Genomic DNA, 20,541 nt, shown 5'->3' with positions numbered 1-20,541 from the left:
TTTCTACATCAAAGGTCCAGTTATCCAAAGACAGATGAAATCCCAAAAAGATGACATACTCTCAAAATTGTCTGTTGTGTTGATGTAAAAAAAATAAGATGTTTCCGTTGTCTTCATCAGCTTGTCCTTCTGCACCCATTAGCTGAATACAATTTTCAGGCCTGAACTCTTACATCACATTTGAACAGCTTTTAATCAATGCATGAGTTCAAGTTCAGATTCAAATTCCTTTATTTGTCTCATGCTCATAATAATATCTCACATGAAGACAATCTAGGGCCAGGCTGTTCTGCTCTTATCTAAAAAGTCCAATGTGGGAAATCTTTAAGTGTTCATTATCATAATTTGTTATTTGTCACGAAGCCTTTTAAAATAATCATATTGCCTTTAAATATAATATTTATATGCACAGGGTTTATCCTCCATAGTCAAATGGCATCTTAATCAGTCAGGAACACACATACTGTAGATCTGATCTGTAGATCTGTAGATCTAAAAACGTGATCATAGAGGTAGAACTCTAGATATTGTGTTCAAATGTTTGCAAAGCAAGCTTCGGGCACTGCCATTTTGGTACAGGGTTACTGGGTACAGTCCATTATCCTAACTCCTGTCCTCAACCTGTGCATGTGGCCTCGCGCTTCACTGATGCCCAGCCTCTGTGGAGAATAATAAAGTTTCCATGTAGTCGGCCTAGCCACAACAACTTTTGGGGGACTTTTCCCCATTCCTGAGGCGCAAATGGGAAAATTACCTTTGAGCTGCGTTTTTGCAAGATATTGAATTAAAGTTCTGCTGTCAACAACGTCTTGCAACCTGGGGACAAGTACAAGGGAGGACAGGAGTGAGGATAATGAAAAGAATCCCCTATGTTTTTCACACTATCAGCTAAGATGTTGTTTTATCTCCACCTGCAGGATGATTTGCATATTGCCTTGTCACTAAGAGATGATAGTTATGCAACCTGCGAACAAAGATGTCAGTTATGATACCGAGCCATCCGGTCCAATAGACAAGGTTTGCCGACATCTAGCGTGAAAGTCAAACTAGTTGCTTCCTTCCTTTCCTGTTCTTGTGACCTTGTAATGCAAGACTCAATGACATTGATGACTAAAGTATTATTCGATATCATGCAAAAGCACGAGTAAAATTTCATTATCTCATTTGCAATTGTGCTGTTGAATGGGAAAAGCTCCCCATTTAGCTGCTCTGCTTAGGTTGAGAGTGGGGAAACTTAGCTGTTTTTTATGTTTTTGGGGCTTTTTTCCAACGTTTTTTTAGATAAGACAGTTGAAGAGATGACAGGAAGTAAGTGGGAGAGAGAGATGGGTAGTGTTGGGAACTGAGCCAGGCCAGACTAGAACCCGGGTCGCCCGCATATGGTGCGGTGTGTCAACGCGCTGCGCCACAGCACCCCAACTTAACTGTTTTCTCCATGGAGTCTGGGCAACAGCAAGACAACAGACCAGCAACAGGAAAGAATGGGAGGAACTAAATTTACTTTCGCTCCTAGTGTTCTTTAGCAAGGGTACATTCCAATATGCAGACTCCCGTCCTCCACTTGTGCTTGTGGCCTCGTACGAGAAAGTAATACGTCACAGACAACAGAATTGTATTTCAATTAAGGATAGACCGATATATTGGCCAGCAGATATATCGGGCCGATATTTGCGTTTTTTAATTGTATCGTATCGGCCAATACACATGTGGTTTTGGCCGATATGCAATATTTATTATTTTACGTTATTCAGGTTTTTTTAAAAGCACCAATATTTTTGTATTACTTGATTGTTAGACATCACTTGATTGTTAGAGTGGGTGTTTAAATGTTGCGAGTTCTACCTCAATTTGATAATGTTAAATACATTTTTATTTTTAACTTCAGACCTGGAATATTTGTCCTTTTTTTTACTTTCTTTACCCATATCGGCCCCAAATATCAAGTATCAGAAATCAGGTATCGGCCAAGGGTGATGAAAAAAAAATCGGTATCGCATCGGCCATTAAAAAGCCTGTATCGGTCGACCCCTAATTTCAATATCTTGCAAAAGCTCAATTATAATGTAATTTTCTCAATTTGCAAACGGGATGGTGAATGAAGAACAGTCCCCCAAAAATTGCTGTGGCTGGGCTGACAGCGGGGAAACTTAATTGTTTTCTCCATGGAGGCGGGGCGTCAGCAAAATGCGAGGCCACAAGCACAGACTGAGTAGAGAGTCCAGATATTGGAATCCACCCCTACAGTATGTGAAGTTATGATCTCACAGCAGCTACAGGGTATGGTGTTGTCAATAGGAAGGAAGAGGAAGTCTTACCTTTATACTTTGACCTTGAGCCCGGGGCCTTGTCCATATACCCTCTAGAATGGGTATATGCAGTAGAGCCTCTTCCTCATACATCTCCCCCAGCAAATCTGAAATCACACAGAATAGTAGTGCAGCTTGACTCCACATCACCTTTTTCCCATTCAAATTCAAATCTTTTTTTAATATATCCAGCATATATTCACCAGCCACTTTATTAGGTACACCTTTCTAGTAGCCTATGGGTTTGGACCTTTTGCCACAGAACTGCCTTAACTGCCTGCCCTGCAACAATGCTCAGGTAGGCTGTGGCATTGTAAAAATGTTTAATTGGTACTAACTAAGAGGCCAAAAGTGTAAAAAAAAATATCTCTCACACAATTACACCACCAGCCTGAACAGTTGTTAGGCTGACAAGGCAGGACGGACCCGTGTTCTCATGTGTGACACAAAATGCTGACCCTACCATCCGAGTGTCGCTGCAGAAATCGAGACTCATCAGACAGAGCAATGTTTTTTCCAATCTTCTGTTGTTCAGTTTTGGTGAGCCTGTGTAAATTGTAGAAAAAAATAAAATCTTAGCAAACTTATTTTTCTAGTTTCAAGTAAAAACTACTCAATCTTAATGAAATAAAAATCACATAATAACTAGTACTTTTGAACAAGAACTTAAAATATTTAGATTTGTTTTAAGACATTGGGCAAGTCTTTTTTTTCTTTATCAGATATTTCACTCGTTAGGTGCACAAATGTAAAATAGTAAAACGTTTAAATCTGTGACCTTTTGTCACCTCTAGCCCTTGTCTTCACATGGTCACATCAAAAAGATGAAAGAAAAATGTTTAAAGTCACTTCGTAGGCCTATGGGAATTTAGAAACCAGAAATTATGAACTTTTGAATATTCATTGGCAACAGATTCCACAGAAGATGTATAAAGAACAAGTTTCAGCACATTTGTGAAGCTTGAGTTTCTGAAAACAAGCTCATAAGAACAATAACAAAAACATCCAACCAACCAATCAAACAAAGACACAAAAAGACAAAACAAAAACCTGACAAAAGAGGACAACATTTTTAAGAATGAAAAGGGTGTGTGGTGTATTGATTTTGCATGAACCAAAGAAGATGGTGCTATTCCAGTCCAGAGTGGTGTACGAGATCATCATCCATATGAGTAGGGTGTGTTAGGGGAAAAGAAAGCTTTTTAAAAGAAAGTGTTTTATTTCTCACTTCTCAAAAACTGTTAAGTCACCTTTAAAAACATGTTCCCCTTTGAAAGCACTTAGTCATTCGTACCACTGCTGCCCAGCACCCAGGCACTGCATGCATAGGCAATAAAAAGTTTCACTTTTTGGTTGCATAATGCATATAGCCAGGCCAACAAGGCTACTAGTGGGAATTAATTTTACCCAAACTCATACTTATTTAGCCTATTTATTTAGCTGTAGGCCTATACCCTCCCTCAGAGTTTTGTTATTCTTGTAGGGCTCACCCATTAATTTTTACATTCATATTTTTTTATTTGGAAGCTAAACGAATATAGCATACATAATAACTATATCACTTACAATGCATGACTAAAGAAAGTTCAGTAGCTAAGCCTTTGTGGAAAACTGACATCTGTATCAATCAAACTATCAAACATCAAGGCCCCCCGTTTGACTGCAGTCTTGCGCGCGCTTGTGGGCACGTTGGCGGATGTATTCAAGGGCGGAAGGTGTACATCATTGGAAGTAATGCGGTAGCTAGCTGCTGCTGCTGTTGGTTCAAGAACTTCGGTCGTATCGGCATCTTTCAGTTTCGCTCTAAAATAGGGCGACTGCCCGGCTTTTTGCGGCGCTGATTAAATACAGTTTAGGCTTTTATTCTGTCGTTCTCAGGGGGATTCGTTAACTAGAAAACAAACAGTACTTCCCAGGGACATCATTTGAACAGAATGGCTCTTAAAAGAATTCATAAGGTAAGATTTTGTAGTTCACGCTAGCATAGCTAGCGTACACAGAGATTGCTTAGCATAATACGCTAGGTAGCATAGGCCTCGATTTACAACTAGTCGGCGTCACAGCATTGATAATTAAAACTACATATTGTACAGTTTGCTGTAAAGTGTGTACACGTGAACAAATCTGTGCTCGACACGATGCGGCATATTAAAGGTCATATTATGCTCGTGATGATAACGCCATCTTCACGCGAAAAATGTAATATTAGCATCAACCATGTCGCTAACAAAGCTTTACCTTGTGGGTAACGATGCGGATACATATTGGCATACGCACGTTCATATATACGGGAATATTAAAACACAATCTATTCACCGGCGGCGTGGTTTATTTTCCTCACGTGGCTACTGAGCAAACTGTGTCAAATGTCCTTTTCAATGCGTACAGTGGCTAACATGGCATCTCATGTAGCATATTTCGTCAGTTGATGATTGCTAACGAACTTGGCTAGGTAGCAATAAAGCTGGTAGCGTGTTGCTGCTGTGGCCTATTTACAAGACAGAAATCAACAGTAGCCAGCATTTGAGCCAGCCCTATTACTTTGACAACTTCTGTAGCATCATCATGTTTGGAGCGGTGGGCAGCCATGAAAGAACGACCAGTGGTTCTGAGAAGTTTTGTTTGCTCTGTAATGCTTCGCACCATTAGCTAATAAGTTAAGCTAGCCTGATGTGGGCCATCAGGATAAGTTGTTTCTTCCACTGCGATGGCAGTTAACGTTAGCTCGAATGTGAAAAGACTCAAAATAAGTGCGGATAGCTAGCCAGCAACTACGCGATTCACTTACTTGGGTAACTACTGTAAGCCTGCTCAATTTTATTTCATAGTGTTGATACTCAAGATCAGCAATGACAGCCACCAGTGTCACCGAAAACGCTCATAATCCAACGCGAGAACGTCATATTAGGTTTGTAGCTCATCAGTTGTTACAGTTTGTAACAAACCTGTATTTTGGCTGTCATGTTCCCCCCCTGGGTTGCCTAGGTGGCTCATTTTCGTCACTTGAGCTTATACAACAGTTTACTCAGGCCAAGTGATTAATTTCTGATTGGACATGATGCATGCATTCCATCAGCATTGCTAGACATTTAGGGAAATGGACACTCGAGCTCTTCGCCACCAAGTAATCACTTCACGTTTGATCTTGCCGTGGACATTAATGCACGTGTTTTGCTTGGGAAAGCAGAATTGCACGCCACAATTTCGCAAGGGCCAATTTCGCAGAATGACGTCTGCAAATGGTGGAATTGGGTTGTCCTAACTGCTGTAATTATATACTTGGCTCCAAAGAGGGGTTTCTTAATTTATATAATTGTTAAATAGGGTAGATGCAATAGGTTCTTCAGTTCAACTTGTCTATTTTATTTTGTCCCAAGACCGACTCAGTGATGCAGAGTAGAGTAGAGAAGGTGCGGTGAAGGTGATATTCACGGGCTTAGTCATGTCACATTGGCCACTTTGATCATACTGCAGTGGATACTGTACTCAAGACTTTTTTTGTAGAACTTGGCATACAGGAATACTGCATTATTCTCTGTAGCAACGGTGAACTTTATTCAGGAAGACATGATGCAAAACTTTGTGAATTTGACTACATGGATGTTGCTTGAAATGGTAAAGCATTTGCATCAGAAGAGGAGCATCATGACTGATTCAAAGGAACAGCGGACGGAAACTGTAACTTCACACCATGGACCTCAATATACAGCAGCTCATATCTATGCTTCCACCATCAGACAGAAACATGTGTTGTGGAGCACACTGCCTCACCTCAGTGGATTGTACACTTGTTAAGCTAGAATAGCGACCCAACTTCAAGTACTTTTACTTTCATTTTTTACCTGCCGGTTAGAGGCAACTGGCAAAAAGTTGTAGGAGCATAGTTTTAATACCTTCAACTCCCTTATCATGTGTTCCACCTTTGAGCTCATGGGCAATTTCATGTAAATGTCAACCGGTCCAAAATGCCATCAAGACCTCGATATCAAAGAGGTAAATAAGTTGAACCAGTATGTCATGGATCCCTTTATAACCACTTCTTTACCTTTTAGCAATTAAAAAAAGGTAAATTTGTTGTGATTTTTTGACAGCTGACATTTAAAATCCTTAAAATGGCAGACCAACAGCCATCCTAGTTCTTATTTAAGAACTAGCTGATATATAGGGATTTTTAATACAATTAAAGGGTTTTCAAAGAATTCATGAACAGATAAAATGTCGATATCAGATGTCACATCCTTAACGGAGTTGTCGCATCATTATGGACATAACGCTGATTTTTTTCTTTGCATAAGAGTGCAAAATGTTTAAAGCAGAGGTCTTCATATGTTCAATTAAGACTCCTTTATCAAATGCATATTTGCATTTAGATATTATGTTTACAATTTCATTGTAACTTTGATGAATGTGTTTAGTGACCCAGAGGCCCAGAATGCAATGCAGTTGCTGTTCTCTAGTTTGTATGGTGGAGGGATAAGCAGGTTTGAAACAAGAGAGGCAAGTGAAACCTTCACTTGATTCAAATGAGGGTGACGCTAAACAAGTCTGCTATTGACTGTTTAAGAAGGTGAAGTTTCTTCATAGTGGTGCGTTTTTAAAACCACCTCAAAGAGGGTGGACTGTGAGCAGTCTGGTATAAAATAGGAACTGCAGATATGATTACAATGCGTTTGAACAACGAGCCATCTGCGTCAATACACGGTTGTTGTTTTCATATTGTTTACATTTCAGAGTTTGTTTACAGACAGGTCATGTTCCCATTAGCCTAGCATAACAAGAGCAAGTGTGTTTTTAAGCATGTTTTAGTGATATGACTAAATACTAGTTTCCTGAAGTTGACTGATGACAGGAAGTAGGCCTATGTTGCTGTTTGTATGAAACGAAACGAGACTGGTTGCAGATGCCTTCACAATGCTGTAGCAAAACTAAGAATGAGTGCAATTTCCATGATGTGCCACTCAGGGTTGATGTAAAAAGTTTTAACCTGTTGTATATTGTCATTTTATCCAGTTCTTAATTGTTTGATTTGGCAAACATACTAGGCCTGATTGTTGTGCTTTTTTATTGATCACGAGCAGATTTGTTGAATAGCTTTATGGTGTAGATCAGTGGTTCCCAACCTTTTTCTTAAGGGACCCATGTTTTTACTATTGTAAGCTTTGGTGACCCAACCACGCGAGCGCCCGCACGAGACGGAGTCACAATATGCCCTCCGTTTCCTGCGAAAACTTATTTTAGTTATTTTATTCCTCAATTCGTCTTTGGTCAAATGTAGAATAAATGTTTAATGTAGCACTTACAATTTGTTGCGTCTATGCATTTATTAGCTAAATGCTTTGTCTTTTATTCAACATGGGCTATATATATATTTAAAACGAAACCCCTTAAAATCAAGAGGGCTCCGCGACCCCCTGTGGATCTTTGGCGACCCATAAGGGGGGTCCCGACCCATAGGTTGGGAACCACTGGTGTAGATAAATGGGGCATTGGAGGATAGGCTAGTGTTGCACATGTAAATGCCGTTTTTTTTAACTTTTGGTTGGTCTCCTAGAACATTAAGTGGCTGTACCCAGGACATAATGATCTGTCTCAGTCCAGTTACATTTGTGCTGAGGACAGCTGGCAGGACCAGGCCGCCCTGTAAGGCAGTGATATGGAGGAGGTGCTTTACTTCGAGACCACTTTTTAAGAAATATATGCAAGCACGCAAGGCTGATTGTAACAGCGACCTATGTTTCATTTCATCATGTCCTGATCCTCTCCCATTTCTCTCTCCTGGCCATTTTCTGTCCTCTTTCTACTATCCCATCAATTAAAGGTACTACAAACGGCACAGAATTATTTACTGATCATATATTTTATATTATGCAGTAAATATATTGCATATTTACACAATTCATTATATTTAATGATGAAGCAAGTGAAGAATACTGCCTGGAGAGTGAAGTTACATAATGACGTGTAGGTTAACTGTAAATGACGCCATCCATAACCTACCATCATGACCCTGTTACTGAACAGGGACGATTGCGCTCCATTGTACCAGAAAGAGGTCCCACAGTGAAGTAAATGACGGCATAGTATTTGTGCAGGCTCTGCTGATGTTAGGTTAGACACAGCCAACATGTCTCACCTGAGTGCCATTGAAGATGCTGGGACGCGGGAGGGGGATGGGGTGGGGGGAGAGACGGACGACGGGCGATGTGCAGTAGGCGTGGCAGCCTGTCAGTCATCACATCTAACAGCCTGGGGCAAAACACAGCCAGCAGGCTGAATCTGGAGGAGGAAGGAAAGTTAACAAAAATATCTAGAGGCTACAAAGAGGACAGTACATGTTTACTTTTGATAGTGATTTTTGAATCTATTACGAAGCACTGTGGTAGAATATATTATTGAAACCTGAATCCTTTAATCCTGATTGAAACTAGTGATTTGAATTACGATAGGCATTTAACTGATGCATCCAAGTCACTCGTACGCTGCCAGTGCATCATCTTTACACACAGAACATGCCTTTCAAATGCACGAGAATTCCCAAGTCCAAGTTTAGTATAGCAAACAGACTCAAGCACACAGACATGTTGAGCCAAAGAACAAGCTGGGTGTCCAGTGAAGTATTGTAACCCAGGAAACATTTCATAGGACTATATTTTACCTGCAGCTTTTGGAGGCGCTGTTGAAACTGTCAGGTATGCATATTTACCTGACCTATCGCATCACATAGAGGGCCTCCTCTTTGTAGTTGTTCAGATTACTATGAAGACTAGTTTGGTTTGTTTTCATTGGTTGTGCATTTGCCACCAAAAATGTTGCGTCAGGGAGGGTTGCCTCCATCAACAGTAGTTGTGCTTTGTTACCTCTACTTGCCTTGTGCTTTAGTAGGAGAACTGCTTGAGGCTTTACATTGCTTAGGACACCAAAATGAGCAGGGAATGGGCTTAATAATTGGCATTGGGCTCCTTGAACGGCTGGAATGTACTGAAGTGTACGTGCGTGTGTGCGGCTTTAAGTCTTACTCTGCTTTAATTATGTCACTATCCACTCATGTTATTCGCAGAAACAAGAGTTTGCATAAGGCTTTGTCAGCAGAATTGCTTACGTAGCCTACATTTAAACAGCAACTTGCACGAAAAGGAGGTAGTAGCAAGCTTCGCCTACATGCCAGCGGTTCTCCTCTGTCATAAGACTGTTGTGTTGCATTTCTTCCAGATGTATTGTGACCAACATGACAACATGCTGTTGCTTTTTATCTCCCTCCAGCCAAGCTCCCATACGTGTTTCAATGTCTGACGGTAGGGACACATACACGCGAATTTGCGAACTTTGCCATTCATTCCTATGAGAGAGGCGAAGGCAAGCGATGGCAAGCGACAGCAAGCGAACAGGAGCGAAGCGAAGCGAAATTATTAAAGAAAGTTTAATGTTATGCAAATGAGGAGCGAATTCGCCTGCCACGGCCCAATCAAATCAACAACATAACTGTTCCATTCCATTTGATTCGCCTCGACGACCTGATGACGGTTGGGTTTCGCCTCTCATCGCTTCGCGTGCTTCGCCTCCTATGTGTCCCTACCGTTAGAACAAAGGAACTGCCTGTAACATCTAACTAACCGGCACAGCAGGCTTCCCGTAGAGCAGTGGTTCTCAAACCTTTTGAACAAACGCCCCCTTGACCTCATGATAAGCCTCCCAACACCCCCTTGACCACATCATAAGCCTGCCAACGCACCCCTCAGTATTGAAAAATGAATTCAACGTATGCCCCCAATGGGAATTAAGCCCCGTCCCCACTCGGCTGCATCCTTTTCAACACCCCCCTAGGGCTCCTCAACGCCCCCTGGGGGGCTCTAGTGCCCCTGTTGCGAAACACTACCGTAGAGCAGGGGCAGGGAACTATGGCTCAAGTTGTGGGCCATTTCAAATGACGTATGACTTTTTTTGTAAAGCAATCTAGAAATGTAGAAATTACATTTGCAATGCAATTGTAATATTTTCAGTGGATCTAGTGAAGAGGGGGTCAGTTGTAAAGGTGACCGCCTTCAATATAAGCCTAAAGTCCAGGGGGAATTCCTGGTTTGTGTTCATAGTGCGGCCCTTGGAGGACTTCATACAATTTTTAGGGATGCACGATGTTAAAAATTTCGGTCGATTCCGATATTGATATTGCGGTTTTGGCCGATAACCGATATTAACCGATACCGATGTTTTTCTTTTCTATTTTTTTAAAGAGATGACAATGATGCAAACAAACATAATTTTTGAATGTCCTCTTATAACACTTTTTTATCTCCCTGTGATAAAATTAGATAAAAAATAGAGACAAATTAGAAGACAAACATTGAAAGTCACCGTCAAGTCCAATCTTTTAGAACCGTAACATATATTAAAAAAAACAACGGCGTTAACATCGGCCGAGTTTTACTCATTGGACCGATGTCAAATATCGGCCGATACCGATACATCTGGCCGATACATCGTGCATCCCTAACCATTTTAAGTGGCCCCTCCAATGAAAAAGGTTCCTAACCCCTGCTGTAGTGCAAGGGATTTTTCGTAACTGAGAAGTTCCACCGATTTTACTGAATAAGACCGGTTCCTGAAAAACAGACAGACTGATTGTTTTGGGGTGAAAAAAATGTGGCGTTTTGAGCCTAGCGATGACAATCCAGGAAATGAAGAAGGTCTGGTATTTGGTACACATGTTGAGCAAGTCAATTGGCTTGAAAGTGACTCATGTCAACTGAGGTGGCAGGAGAATTTTATCTCTGCATTCTACTGTAAAGAAAATGCTTCCAAAATATATTCCCCCACCCCCCAGCAACATTTAAGAGAGGTTCATGTGCATTCACTATTGTTAGGGTGCCTGTTCCAATCCCTTGAGAATGTACTGTGTAAGTAAAACTTGAGTGAGTTTTTAGATGGCCATGTTGACCAAATGTGTGTTTGTGTCTCCTCAGGAACTGAATGATTTGGCGCGGGACCCACCAGCACAGTGTTCTGCAGGACCAGTAGGAGATGACAGTAAGTCATATACAGTCATTGCAGTGTTTCCCACAGAAATTTTGGAAACTATGGGGGCAGCCGGGGTTTATCTTGTTCGGGGGGGGGGGGGGTGGTAGTTCTCACGCGGGCCTTTGGGGGGGGGGGGGGGGGGGGGGTTTGTATTCTTGCAGCGTAAATGCAAAACGGCAAAACAATGACTACAGTATGACATTGGCGCATGGAGAAACTGTAGGCCTGGGCCTATATTTTCAAACCATTTATATTTTGAGAATTAAAGGCTACATAAGATTTTACCCATGACTTGTATAATAGTAGTACATTGTCATTGTCAAAAAAATGCAGTACAGTGAATAATTTCTGTTTACAACACAGTTTCATTCGTCCCTCATGCAGGGGTCTGGGAAACAATAATAAAACAAAATAGGAGCAGAGATAAGAATTTAAGAGCACTGTGAAATTGTTAACGCATAGACAAAAAGGGTCTTAGAGGGTAGGCTATGCCTTTTCCCCCACACATAGGATATCTGTAGGTGTACACATTCTTCATGAGGGGTGCTGGTCACAGGGCCATTTTTTTCCAAATTCCTCCCATTAAAAGGGCTGAACAACATATTACACATTTATGTCTATATTCACATTCATTACACATTAATTTCTATATGCAGCCCGATGTCTCTTCTGCTGTGTCATGTCTGTCACCAAACTCATTACAACTGTAAAACAAAGCCTAGGGAGTGTTAGTAAACTCATCCCAACTGTCCCTTCTCTGAAGGTTTTTTATGTTGCTCCCAAACCCAAGTTAACTACAACAACTTGACTAGGATTTTGATCCCTGTCTTTCAAGCACTTGTGGTTCTCTCTATAGCAGGGGTGCCCAACCTTTTTTTAACCAAGATCTACTTTTGAAGTTGATGGTCTGCCGTGACCTACCAAGTCAAATTTAAGGATGTCAGTATGAAAATTTAAGACCACCATTTATTAATCACCATTATTATGAACAAAATGTTTTTAGTAGGCTATTATGGCCGTATCTTTTCAGTGTGTTTAAAGTGTGTTGAATAGCCTATCTTTACAAAGCAATGCAGCACTGATAGTATGCAGAGATAATTTCAGTCATACACAAGTCATAAACAACTGAAACAATTTCAAAATGATAAACATAAAAGGCACATAGGCCATATTTCTAAAATATGATGAAGCATTATCATGCCTTCAGTGGTATAGGCTACAAATTAAAAAGGGCTCAGAAATTCACCATTTGTTATGGGTAAATAGTAGGCTACTATGAGAGAGAGAGAGAGAGAGAGAGAGAGAGAGAGAGAGAGAGAGAGAGAGAGAGAGAGAGAGAGAGAGAGAGAGAGAGAGAGAGAGAGAGAGAGAGAGAGAGAGAGAGAGAGAGAGAGAAGAGAGAGAGAGAGAGAGAGAGAGAGAGAGAGAGAGAGAGAGAGAGAGAGAGAGAGAGAGAGAGAGAGAGAGAGAGAGAGAGAGAGAGAGAGAGAGAGAGAGAGAGAGAGAGAGAGAGAGAGAGAGAGAGAGAGAGAACTCATTGGATTGATTAACACCCCTGTTAGAGTGACTTCTTCTATGAAGGTTTTTTTTTTCAGCTCTCTGGGGCAGTAGCACAGCAAAGGCTTTCTATTGTGAGTTTGGCCAATCGTTTTGTCCACAACTGAAGCAAGAAACAGCACAAATTGAAGTGAATTCCACACATGTCAACAACAAACATTTCCTTTACACGCGGCACGCGATGTAAACGCAGTTAGCGATGATGCATGCGACTAGCGATTTGGACGAAGATCCTCGCATATCGGCGTGTCATAACGCATCGTTGCGCACATGTTCTGTTACTCACCCGATGTTACATGTGTGCACACATGAATCAACTGTAATACCCTTATGGTCACTTCCTAATGGAAAATGCGAAGGAAATTCAAAATCGTAATTCAAATCGCTTTTAACAAAAACGGATATCGTTTAAAAAAAAAAAAAATTTTTTTTTTTTTTTTTTTTTTTACATTTTCGTAAACTATGGCGGACAAATTTAAACTATGGCGGGCCGCCATAGTTTCCTCAATGTATGGGAAACACTGCATTGTGCATACAGTGCACTGAGGTATTCAGTGCGTAGTTTCAAGGGAAACTTTGGACTTCCAGTGCACTTAATTTTTAGCGTACACCCTACGCTATGAAACGTGGTGCACAAGTGTGCCATTTGCATTTGTGAATCTCATGTGTTTGTAACTTAAATCATTGGTTATATACGGTATATGAAATGCACATACATTGCCAACAATGAGGTGTACAAGGAGGCCAGCAGAAAAAAAACATCCTTTAGACACTGACATTTAGGTACTCACTGTATAATCGTAGTAAACAAAAAGCTTTAGGTTACTTTGTTTTTAAGCTTGACTTCAGTGATGTTTATTTTTTTCCTTCTCCCCATCTTTCCTGACAGTGTTCCATTGGCAGGCGACGATTATGGGACCAGTAAGTATGTTTGATGTTTTACACTGAAGCCAAACAATGCAGCCAGATAAGACTAGACGCCTTGAGTTATTCCCTCAGTTAAACGCCTTGTGTGTCTTGGGCTTCTTTATACAGCAGTAAAGTTGTCATGGCCGGCAAAGGAGGTTTTCAGTGCTGCGATAATAATGTTCCATCCTGTGGCACGTCCTGTCTTGGATATCCCTTTTGGTGCCTCCCGATAACCCCCCCTCTCTTTCCTGAGTTAATTAGTCTCTGCCAGCCAGGTTCATTGCAGTTTTCCGCCATTTCTTTTGGAGCTGTCTGTGTGGTAGTGAAACATCTGCCGCACGGCTGGCAGCCCAATTGTATTTTTTTTCTCAGTGGACTAGATTTCCACAACAGCTCCTTGCTGTTTGAGAGCTGTAATTGGAAGCATCCCCCCCCACCCCCACCCACCTTTTTTTGTCAAAGCAATGAGGAGAAACATACTTTTGAGACATTTTTACTAGTGAATAGATTTTTGGTCATCCACTAAAAGCTTGCTTAAAGTAATGTTTTTCTGATGTTCAAGTAGTCAGGTTTTATTCAACCCTTATTTGTACACCCATCTTTAATTGCCCAAAGGCCATCATGCAACTAGTGATTGGGCATTCACTGTGACCACGTTATCCAGTGGGGCTTTTCATGACATTACAGGCTTTAGCAAGTGTACTGTAATCTGAGGAGTCACCGTAATTACCCAGTACTGGAGAACTGTTGCTGATGTGCAAGTTAAGCATTGTGTAGTGTCCTTGATTGCGCTGCCATCTGGACGTTGGTGGGTTATTATTCTGAATATTCATGTACTGGCATAAGGAATGTGAAAGTTTTTTTCTTTTTTTTTTTCTTTAAATGCACAATGTAGGGGGCGCTGTGGCGCAGCACGCTAAACCCCCCACATTTGGGCTTGCATGCCCACGGGGACCCCGGTTTGAGTCCGGCCGGGGTCATTTCCCGATCCCACCCAGTCTCTCTGTCCCACTCGGTTCCTGTCACCATCTCAAACTGTCCTATCGAATAAAGGCATAAAAGCCCCTAAACATATCTTTAAAGATCGCCTCTCAACGTAATTTAATTAATATTGCCGTGTTCCCAATTGTTATTGAATGTGTTACGCGTTGGTCCTGTTTTAAAAAACGTTCTGGTTGCTTTGTTTCAAGACGTTTTTGCAAGCTGGCAAGGTGGCTTGTGGAGAAACGAGAGAGTGTTCCGTGTTTCTCGTGGAAATGCGTCTCTGATTGGCTCACTCCTCCTGCTCTCAAAGAAACGCGTCTCTGATTGGCTCAGTCCTCCAGCTCCTGGAGAGAATGTAATGGGAAACAGAGTCGCCACTTCCACGGGTGGTACTGCACTATAGGGGCGCCAACGGAGGCGTGCAGGCTCCATTCAGGGCTGTGCTCTTTCGACAGCGACCCCTAGGCGAGCTGTAGGCACGGAGCAACCGGAGTGAGCAGGCTTTATGTATGAGGCTTTGTGCTGTGTGTGTACCTGAGAGTAGCAACCAGCTGATAGCTAAGCTAAGCTATGTTTCGGGCCACCAGACGTTGCTTGTTTTGAAAACAAGCAGAAAAAAATTACTCGACATGTTTTTAGATAAATGGGTCGATATAAACCTTTGTGGGCAACGCCTTCTTTCGACGTGACGAAACACAGAAAGGCTTTCGTGATTCGCTCGTTTCTCTGCATTATTTATGTAAATTGGGAAACACCGGGAAACACAGCCAGGAGAGTTGACGCACCGCTATGAGAGCCTTGCAAGTGAGTTTAACTTGGGGTGACCGTCCGATCTTCGAAAGGAGTGAGTAAAACTGAGTTTTATCGGAAGTTGGCCTTTAAAAAAAGAAAAAAAAGAAAAAGAAAATGCACGATGTAAAGGAAGTGTGTTTTAATTTTATACTGTGGGCAAGCTCATGAATTGGTTATGAGCATGTAGTTCATTGTCAGGGACCATACATTTGGCCTCTTCAAATGACACGACTGAAAAATAACGCTGTGTTGTTCTCTCCTCATTCCAGAGCGACAGCCCATACCAAGGTGGTGTGTTTTTCCTGACCATACATTTTCCCACTGACTATCCCTTCAAACCACCAAAGGTGAGATTCAGCACCACATCTCAAAGACACCCCACATCCCATCCCATCCCATCTCATCCTAGTATCATCAAACGGCACTCTTTCCTAGATGTGATGGTTGCTTTAATACGTGGCGTTAGATTAGCTTATGCTGGCATCAGCAGCAAAGACAGCAGATTCAGGGGGCACCTTTATATAGTGCCAGCATCAATACATTTACTGTACCTGTTTGGCACCATGTGTCTCACGTCTTCCAAAGTTTCTCTACACCAGTGGAAGTGCCATAATGCTCTTAATATCTGCCCATTCCTGGAACAAGTATAGTTATTTTTGATTCAAAATAACAATTTAATCTTAATTGCAAGAAAATCTGGTTCTTCTTGCTGGATTTTTTTCAGTTTTTACCCTACATGCTAAAATAGTGTCATTTTTTTCTCATTATTAAAAATGAAACCAAATATAGTTCAGCTGGTCTTAATGGATTTTCAATGGGTCTATTACTGGCGTCACTGCAACTTAAAAACTGGTTCTTTTTCTGTTTTTACCTTACATGCTTTTTTCGTTATTAAATCTAACCAAATGTAGTTGGATGGGTCTTACTAGGTTTTCAATGGGTCTATTACTGGTATCATTGCAATTTAACACATTTCTGTCCTCTTGCATTGTAGGTTGCATTCACCACAAGAATCTACCACCCAAACATCAACAGCAATGGCAGCATCTGTCTGGACATATTAAGGTCACAGTGGTCACCAGCACTCACCATCTCCAAAGGTGAGAAGAAGAAGAAAAAGTGTGAACATTGCTAGAGAAATGTTTGTTTGGATGAATACAAGGTAATATTTTGAAGTTGACTTCAAGAATGGCTTATAGATGAGCTGAGGAAATGTCTGCTGGAATAAGTATATCTTTAAAATGATAACGAGGAAATGATTAGTGGTCGGCAACCCACAAAATGCCCAAAGGTGAACATCTTTCTACTTCAAGGGGCAGAAAACATTTGCTAGACGGAAACCTATTCAGAGAAATGCAAAGTACTCTGAAGTCGAAACCAGCAGTTGCTTAGTAACATATGGATAATTTCAAGAAATATCTTCTAAACACAAGTGTGTTCACGATGGAAACTTTTGCTGGATATGTTGCTGTATTGAATGTGTACAAATATTTCTTTGTGTGCTTGAATATATGCACACATGCCATTCATGCATAGATGTTGGCATACAACATACATGCCAACACACAAACATGACAGTCATGCACAGCCATAGGGTCCAGTTGTATTTTTGTCAGAGAAAGATGCTGTGTTGACTCCTCCCCCTTCCTCTTTCTCTCTCCTCAGTCCTCCTCTCCATCTGCTCGCTGCTGTGTGACCCCAACCCAGATGACCCACTAGTGCCTGAAATTGCCCGCATCTACAAGACAGACAGGGAAAAGTGTGTGCTTTCATATATATTTTTCTTATTATGTTGTTGCCGCAGTCAGCTCCATCATCTTAGTAGATGATCTTGTTGCTAACATGGCAGAGTTGTTAGATACAGAATTTTTGTTGTTACGTGCATGCGACTTGTTAAGATATTATGCTGGCCTTTAGGGACCCAGTTTGCTTTTTTGAAGTTTGCATGCTCTGTTTGAGGCTTTACAACTTGTGTCTTTTAAGCTCCAAACAGCTACGCCTTCCATTTAAAAAAAAAAAAAAGTCCTCTACAGGATGAAGGGTGAATTGCCTTTCCTGAAGTCCATTGGCTCAGAATGTATATCCCTGACCAATACTGCAGAATAATGAGGATCTTCAAACATGTGGCAAATATTTGCTCAACAGGTGTTAGTTTACTCACATGAGATGTATGTGCTTTGTGTCATTGCTCTTCCAGGTACAACAGGATAGCTCGGGAATGGACACAAAAGTATGCAATGTAGCCGGTGAGCATGGGCATGTTCCATGGAGCGGCCTCGGCACTCGAGGACTTAGGGGCACAGTGACCATGAAGTGGAAGACGTGTTGGTTTCCATTGGAGTGCTTTCTTTTGAGCCACACCTTCCCTCCCTGATCCCACCTTTTCTTTTTCTTCCCCCCCCTCCTCCTCCTCCTCCTCCTCTTCCTCACCTCATCCTCCTCTCTCTCTCTCTCTCTCTCTCTCTCTCTCTCTCTCTCTCTCTCTCTCTCTCTCTCTCTCTCTCTCTCTCTCTCTCTCTCTCTCTCTCTCTCTCTCTCTCTCTCTCTCCATTCCTCACGTCATTCATTCCCATTGCCAGTCACATTCCCATCCTTAACCCTTGAAATCCCAGTTCCCAAATCCCTTACTCTCCCCCTGCCCAAGCCATGTTGTACATATTTCCGATTGAAAATTGTATTACCTCCTCCCTTCTATATTCCCACGCACACATCCTGATCTTAATCTCTTTTCTTCCCCCCCTTCCCAGTTCTCTCTCTCTCTCTCTCTCTCTCTCTCTCTCTCTCTCTCTCTCTCTCTCTCTCTCTCTCTCTCTCTCTCTCTCTCTCTCTGTGTCTCTCTCTCTCTCTCTCTCTCTCTCTCTCTGCGCCTGTCCTCCTTGTCTCCACCAATGACTGGTTCACACGAGACGACAAAAAGAACAGAACACACTTTTTTCTATTATAATTATAATTGGTGGGGTGTTGACTTGCATCTTATAATGAGCTGGTTAAACATGGTTGCTCACTCTGCCACCAGTACTTACTGTTAGTTACATTCTAAGTTTAGAGTACTTTCACCCCCTCTGGTTTTGCCATGTTAAGGAGTTTTTATTTGGACCATGAATTTGAAGCGCGTTCATTTGAAGCTGAAATGGGGGCAAAAAAAAAGAGGCTTCAAAACATATTTTATTTCCTTCAGAGCTTGTCGAGCCTTTTTTTGTCAAGTGGATTTTTTTTTCTCTTCATTCCCATTTTGTTCTTTTTTTTGGTTTCTTCCATGTTTTACTATTGATCTGGGGGTTATACAACAAACGTGGTCCAGGGACAATACCTGATTTAGGTAACTCTTGAGGTAGTTGTAAAACCTGATGGAAAAGAGCACATTGGCGTTTGTTCCTTTGAGAGAGAGAATGATGCCACTGATCGTCTCTTGTACTAACAGGTTTACTCTTGCTGTCTGTGTTGACTGAAGCTGGGTGTCCTCCACTCGGCCACCTCTGTAGTATACCCCTCCTGGATATGCAAGGATATGTACTCCTGACACACACACATCTGTATATTTAATTACCTGAAGAGCTCGTCAAGCTTGTGTGTTGATTAAACTGTGTAATAAAAATGATTACTTAAAAATGTATTTTTTTTTCTCCTTTTCCTTTATGGCAGCGTTTGTGTTTTGGTTAGAAAAGGACAAGTGTGTGAGTGATAGAGTTGAAATACATGAGGCTGATGTGTTTGTGTTTATATTTGGCATTGTACAGATTAGAGATGCACTGATCAGCTTTTTTGGGGCCGATCATCGAATTTTTGCCAATATCTGCCGATCATGATTGGCGACCGATTGATTGGTGGATTTCTAATACAGATACAACATTTATTTTCAGTCGAGCTGGATTAAGGTTTGAAATGAGTCGCTTTATGGACATGAAGCAGTAATTCACTCATTTGACCGTGCCAACAATAAAATATCTTGCAGATGTCAGAATGAATGCAAATATGCAAATGATTCTCTAGATGGATACCTCATACGTATTTGCCCTGATCTTTATGTTGATATTGAGAATGCCTTATGATGGAGTTTGCTATCGTAAATTTGGAATCTTTTGAGCCACTACCAAAAATGGATAAGCTAGCAGGGCTCTAAATTGACACCTGCCAACTGGCCAAATGATGATGAAATTAAAGTTTGGCAGGTAAAAAAAAGACCAACTTACTAGCCACTTTGACCCATTAGTGAGTGTGTGTTGGGCTAATAACATTAAAATCTACCAGCCACTTAAGCTGGTGGTGAAAAGTAAATTTAGAACCCTGGTTATTGATCACACCTCTGGCTGGTCAGCTGCACCCTGCTTTTAAGAGTTTCAAAATCTAGAATGGCTAGATGTATATGGATAGTTTTGGAAACTCATGGGCTTTGACCTCTGGTTTACACATTAAAAACAGTTTTAAAATGCGCAATTCAAAATATCTGCATGCGTGTAACCAGCACCTACATGTTGGCATGATTTCCGTAAACAAACTCTTGCGTAAAAACAAATGTTCCCATTGTATGAAGCTTTACATGGTGACCTCACCCTGAGCCAGACAGTGATAAGATATGGGGTTGGAATGAATGGTATTGCAAATATGTGCTAAAGAGGGAAAGGGAGAAAAAGTATTTCTACTGAATGTAACCTAGTTGGTGCCTGTAGCTTGTGATCTTATTTCAACTGCCCGCATGCACACAAGCTCTACACAACATTTAAAAATACTTCTGCTTTCCAAAGGGTAAAGCAAGCCAAATCCACAAAATCAGGCCTATTCTCACCTGTCTTCAGGCTTGGAGGAAAACTGTCTTGATAATGTACCATTTTGGCTGGTTTACAAGATCGACTATATTGTATTCAATAAACAATACCAACATAAAAACACAATAAGTTTGGACAGCTAGTGCTTTGCCTTGTATTATAAATGTCCTCAGAGATGATAACTATTCATATTCGGTTCACTAGTAGCTGTTCACAAC

General features: G+C 41.3%; 2 protein-coding genes across 2 annotated transcripts in view; one reads left to right on the top strand and one right to left on the bottom strand.

Annotated features, from left to right (window-relative positions):
* The window catches only part of ppp3ca (protein phosphatase 3, catalytic subunit, alpha isozyme), a 68,318-nt gene extending 65,932 nt beyond the window's left edge, over nt 1–2,386 (bottom strand). Inside the window, exon 1 of the mRNA XM_063203754.1 lies at nt 2,316–2,386. The gene's annotated coding sequence lies outside the window, so the exon portion shown is untranslated. The remainder of the gene's footprint in view (nt 1–2,315) is intronic.
* A 1,657-nt stretch (nt 2,387–4,043) lies between these two features.
* On the top strand, nt 4,044–19,173 carry LOC134453014 (ubiquitin-conjugating enzyme E2 D2-like). Its single transcript, XM_063203755.1, has 7 exons — nt 4,044–4,264; nt 11,264–11,327; nt 13,765–13,796; nt 15,830–15,907; nt 16,555–16,660; nt 17,226–17,319; nt 17,758–19,173. Exons 1-7 carry the CDS (start codon nt 4,241–4,243, stop codon nt 17,801–17,803), a joined length of 444 nt encoding a protein of 147 aa, XP_063059825.1. The 5' UTR covers nt 4,044–4,240; the 3' UTR covers nt 17,804–19,173.
* The last annotated feature ends 1,368 nt before the right edge of the window (nt 19,174–20,541 follow it).

Source organism: Engraulis encrasicolus, chromosome 7 (genome assembly GCF_034702125.1).
Source record: "Engraulis encrasicolus isolate BLACKSEA-1 chromosome 7, IST_EnEncr_1.0, whole genome shotgun sequence".
NCBI classification, from domain to species: domain Eukaryota; kingdom Metazoa; phylum Chordata; class Actinopteri; order Clupeiformes; family Engraulidae; genus Engraulis; species Engraulis encrasicolus.
Note: the sequence above shows the minus strand (reverse complement) of the source record. Positions and strands in the feature narration are given on the sequence as shown.

What these genes read in the sequence shown, in the direction of transcription:
- LOC134453014 (XM_063203755.1), top strand. Translation starts at nt 4,241, where the DNA reads ATGGCTCTTAAAAGAATTCATAAG. An exon ending in CTCTTAAAAGAATTCATAAG is followed by an intron (nt 4,265 to 11,263) that starts GTAAGATTTTGT and finishes GTGTCTCCTCAG; the next exon opens with GAACTGAATGATTTGGCGCG. An exon ending in AGGACCAGTAGGAGATGACA is followed by an intron (nt 11,328 to 13,764) that starts GTAAGTCATATA and finishes CTTTCCTGACAG; the next exon opens with TGTTCCATTGGCAGGCGACG.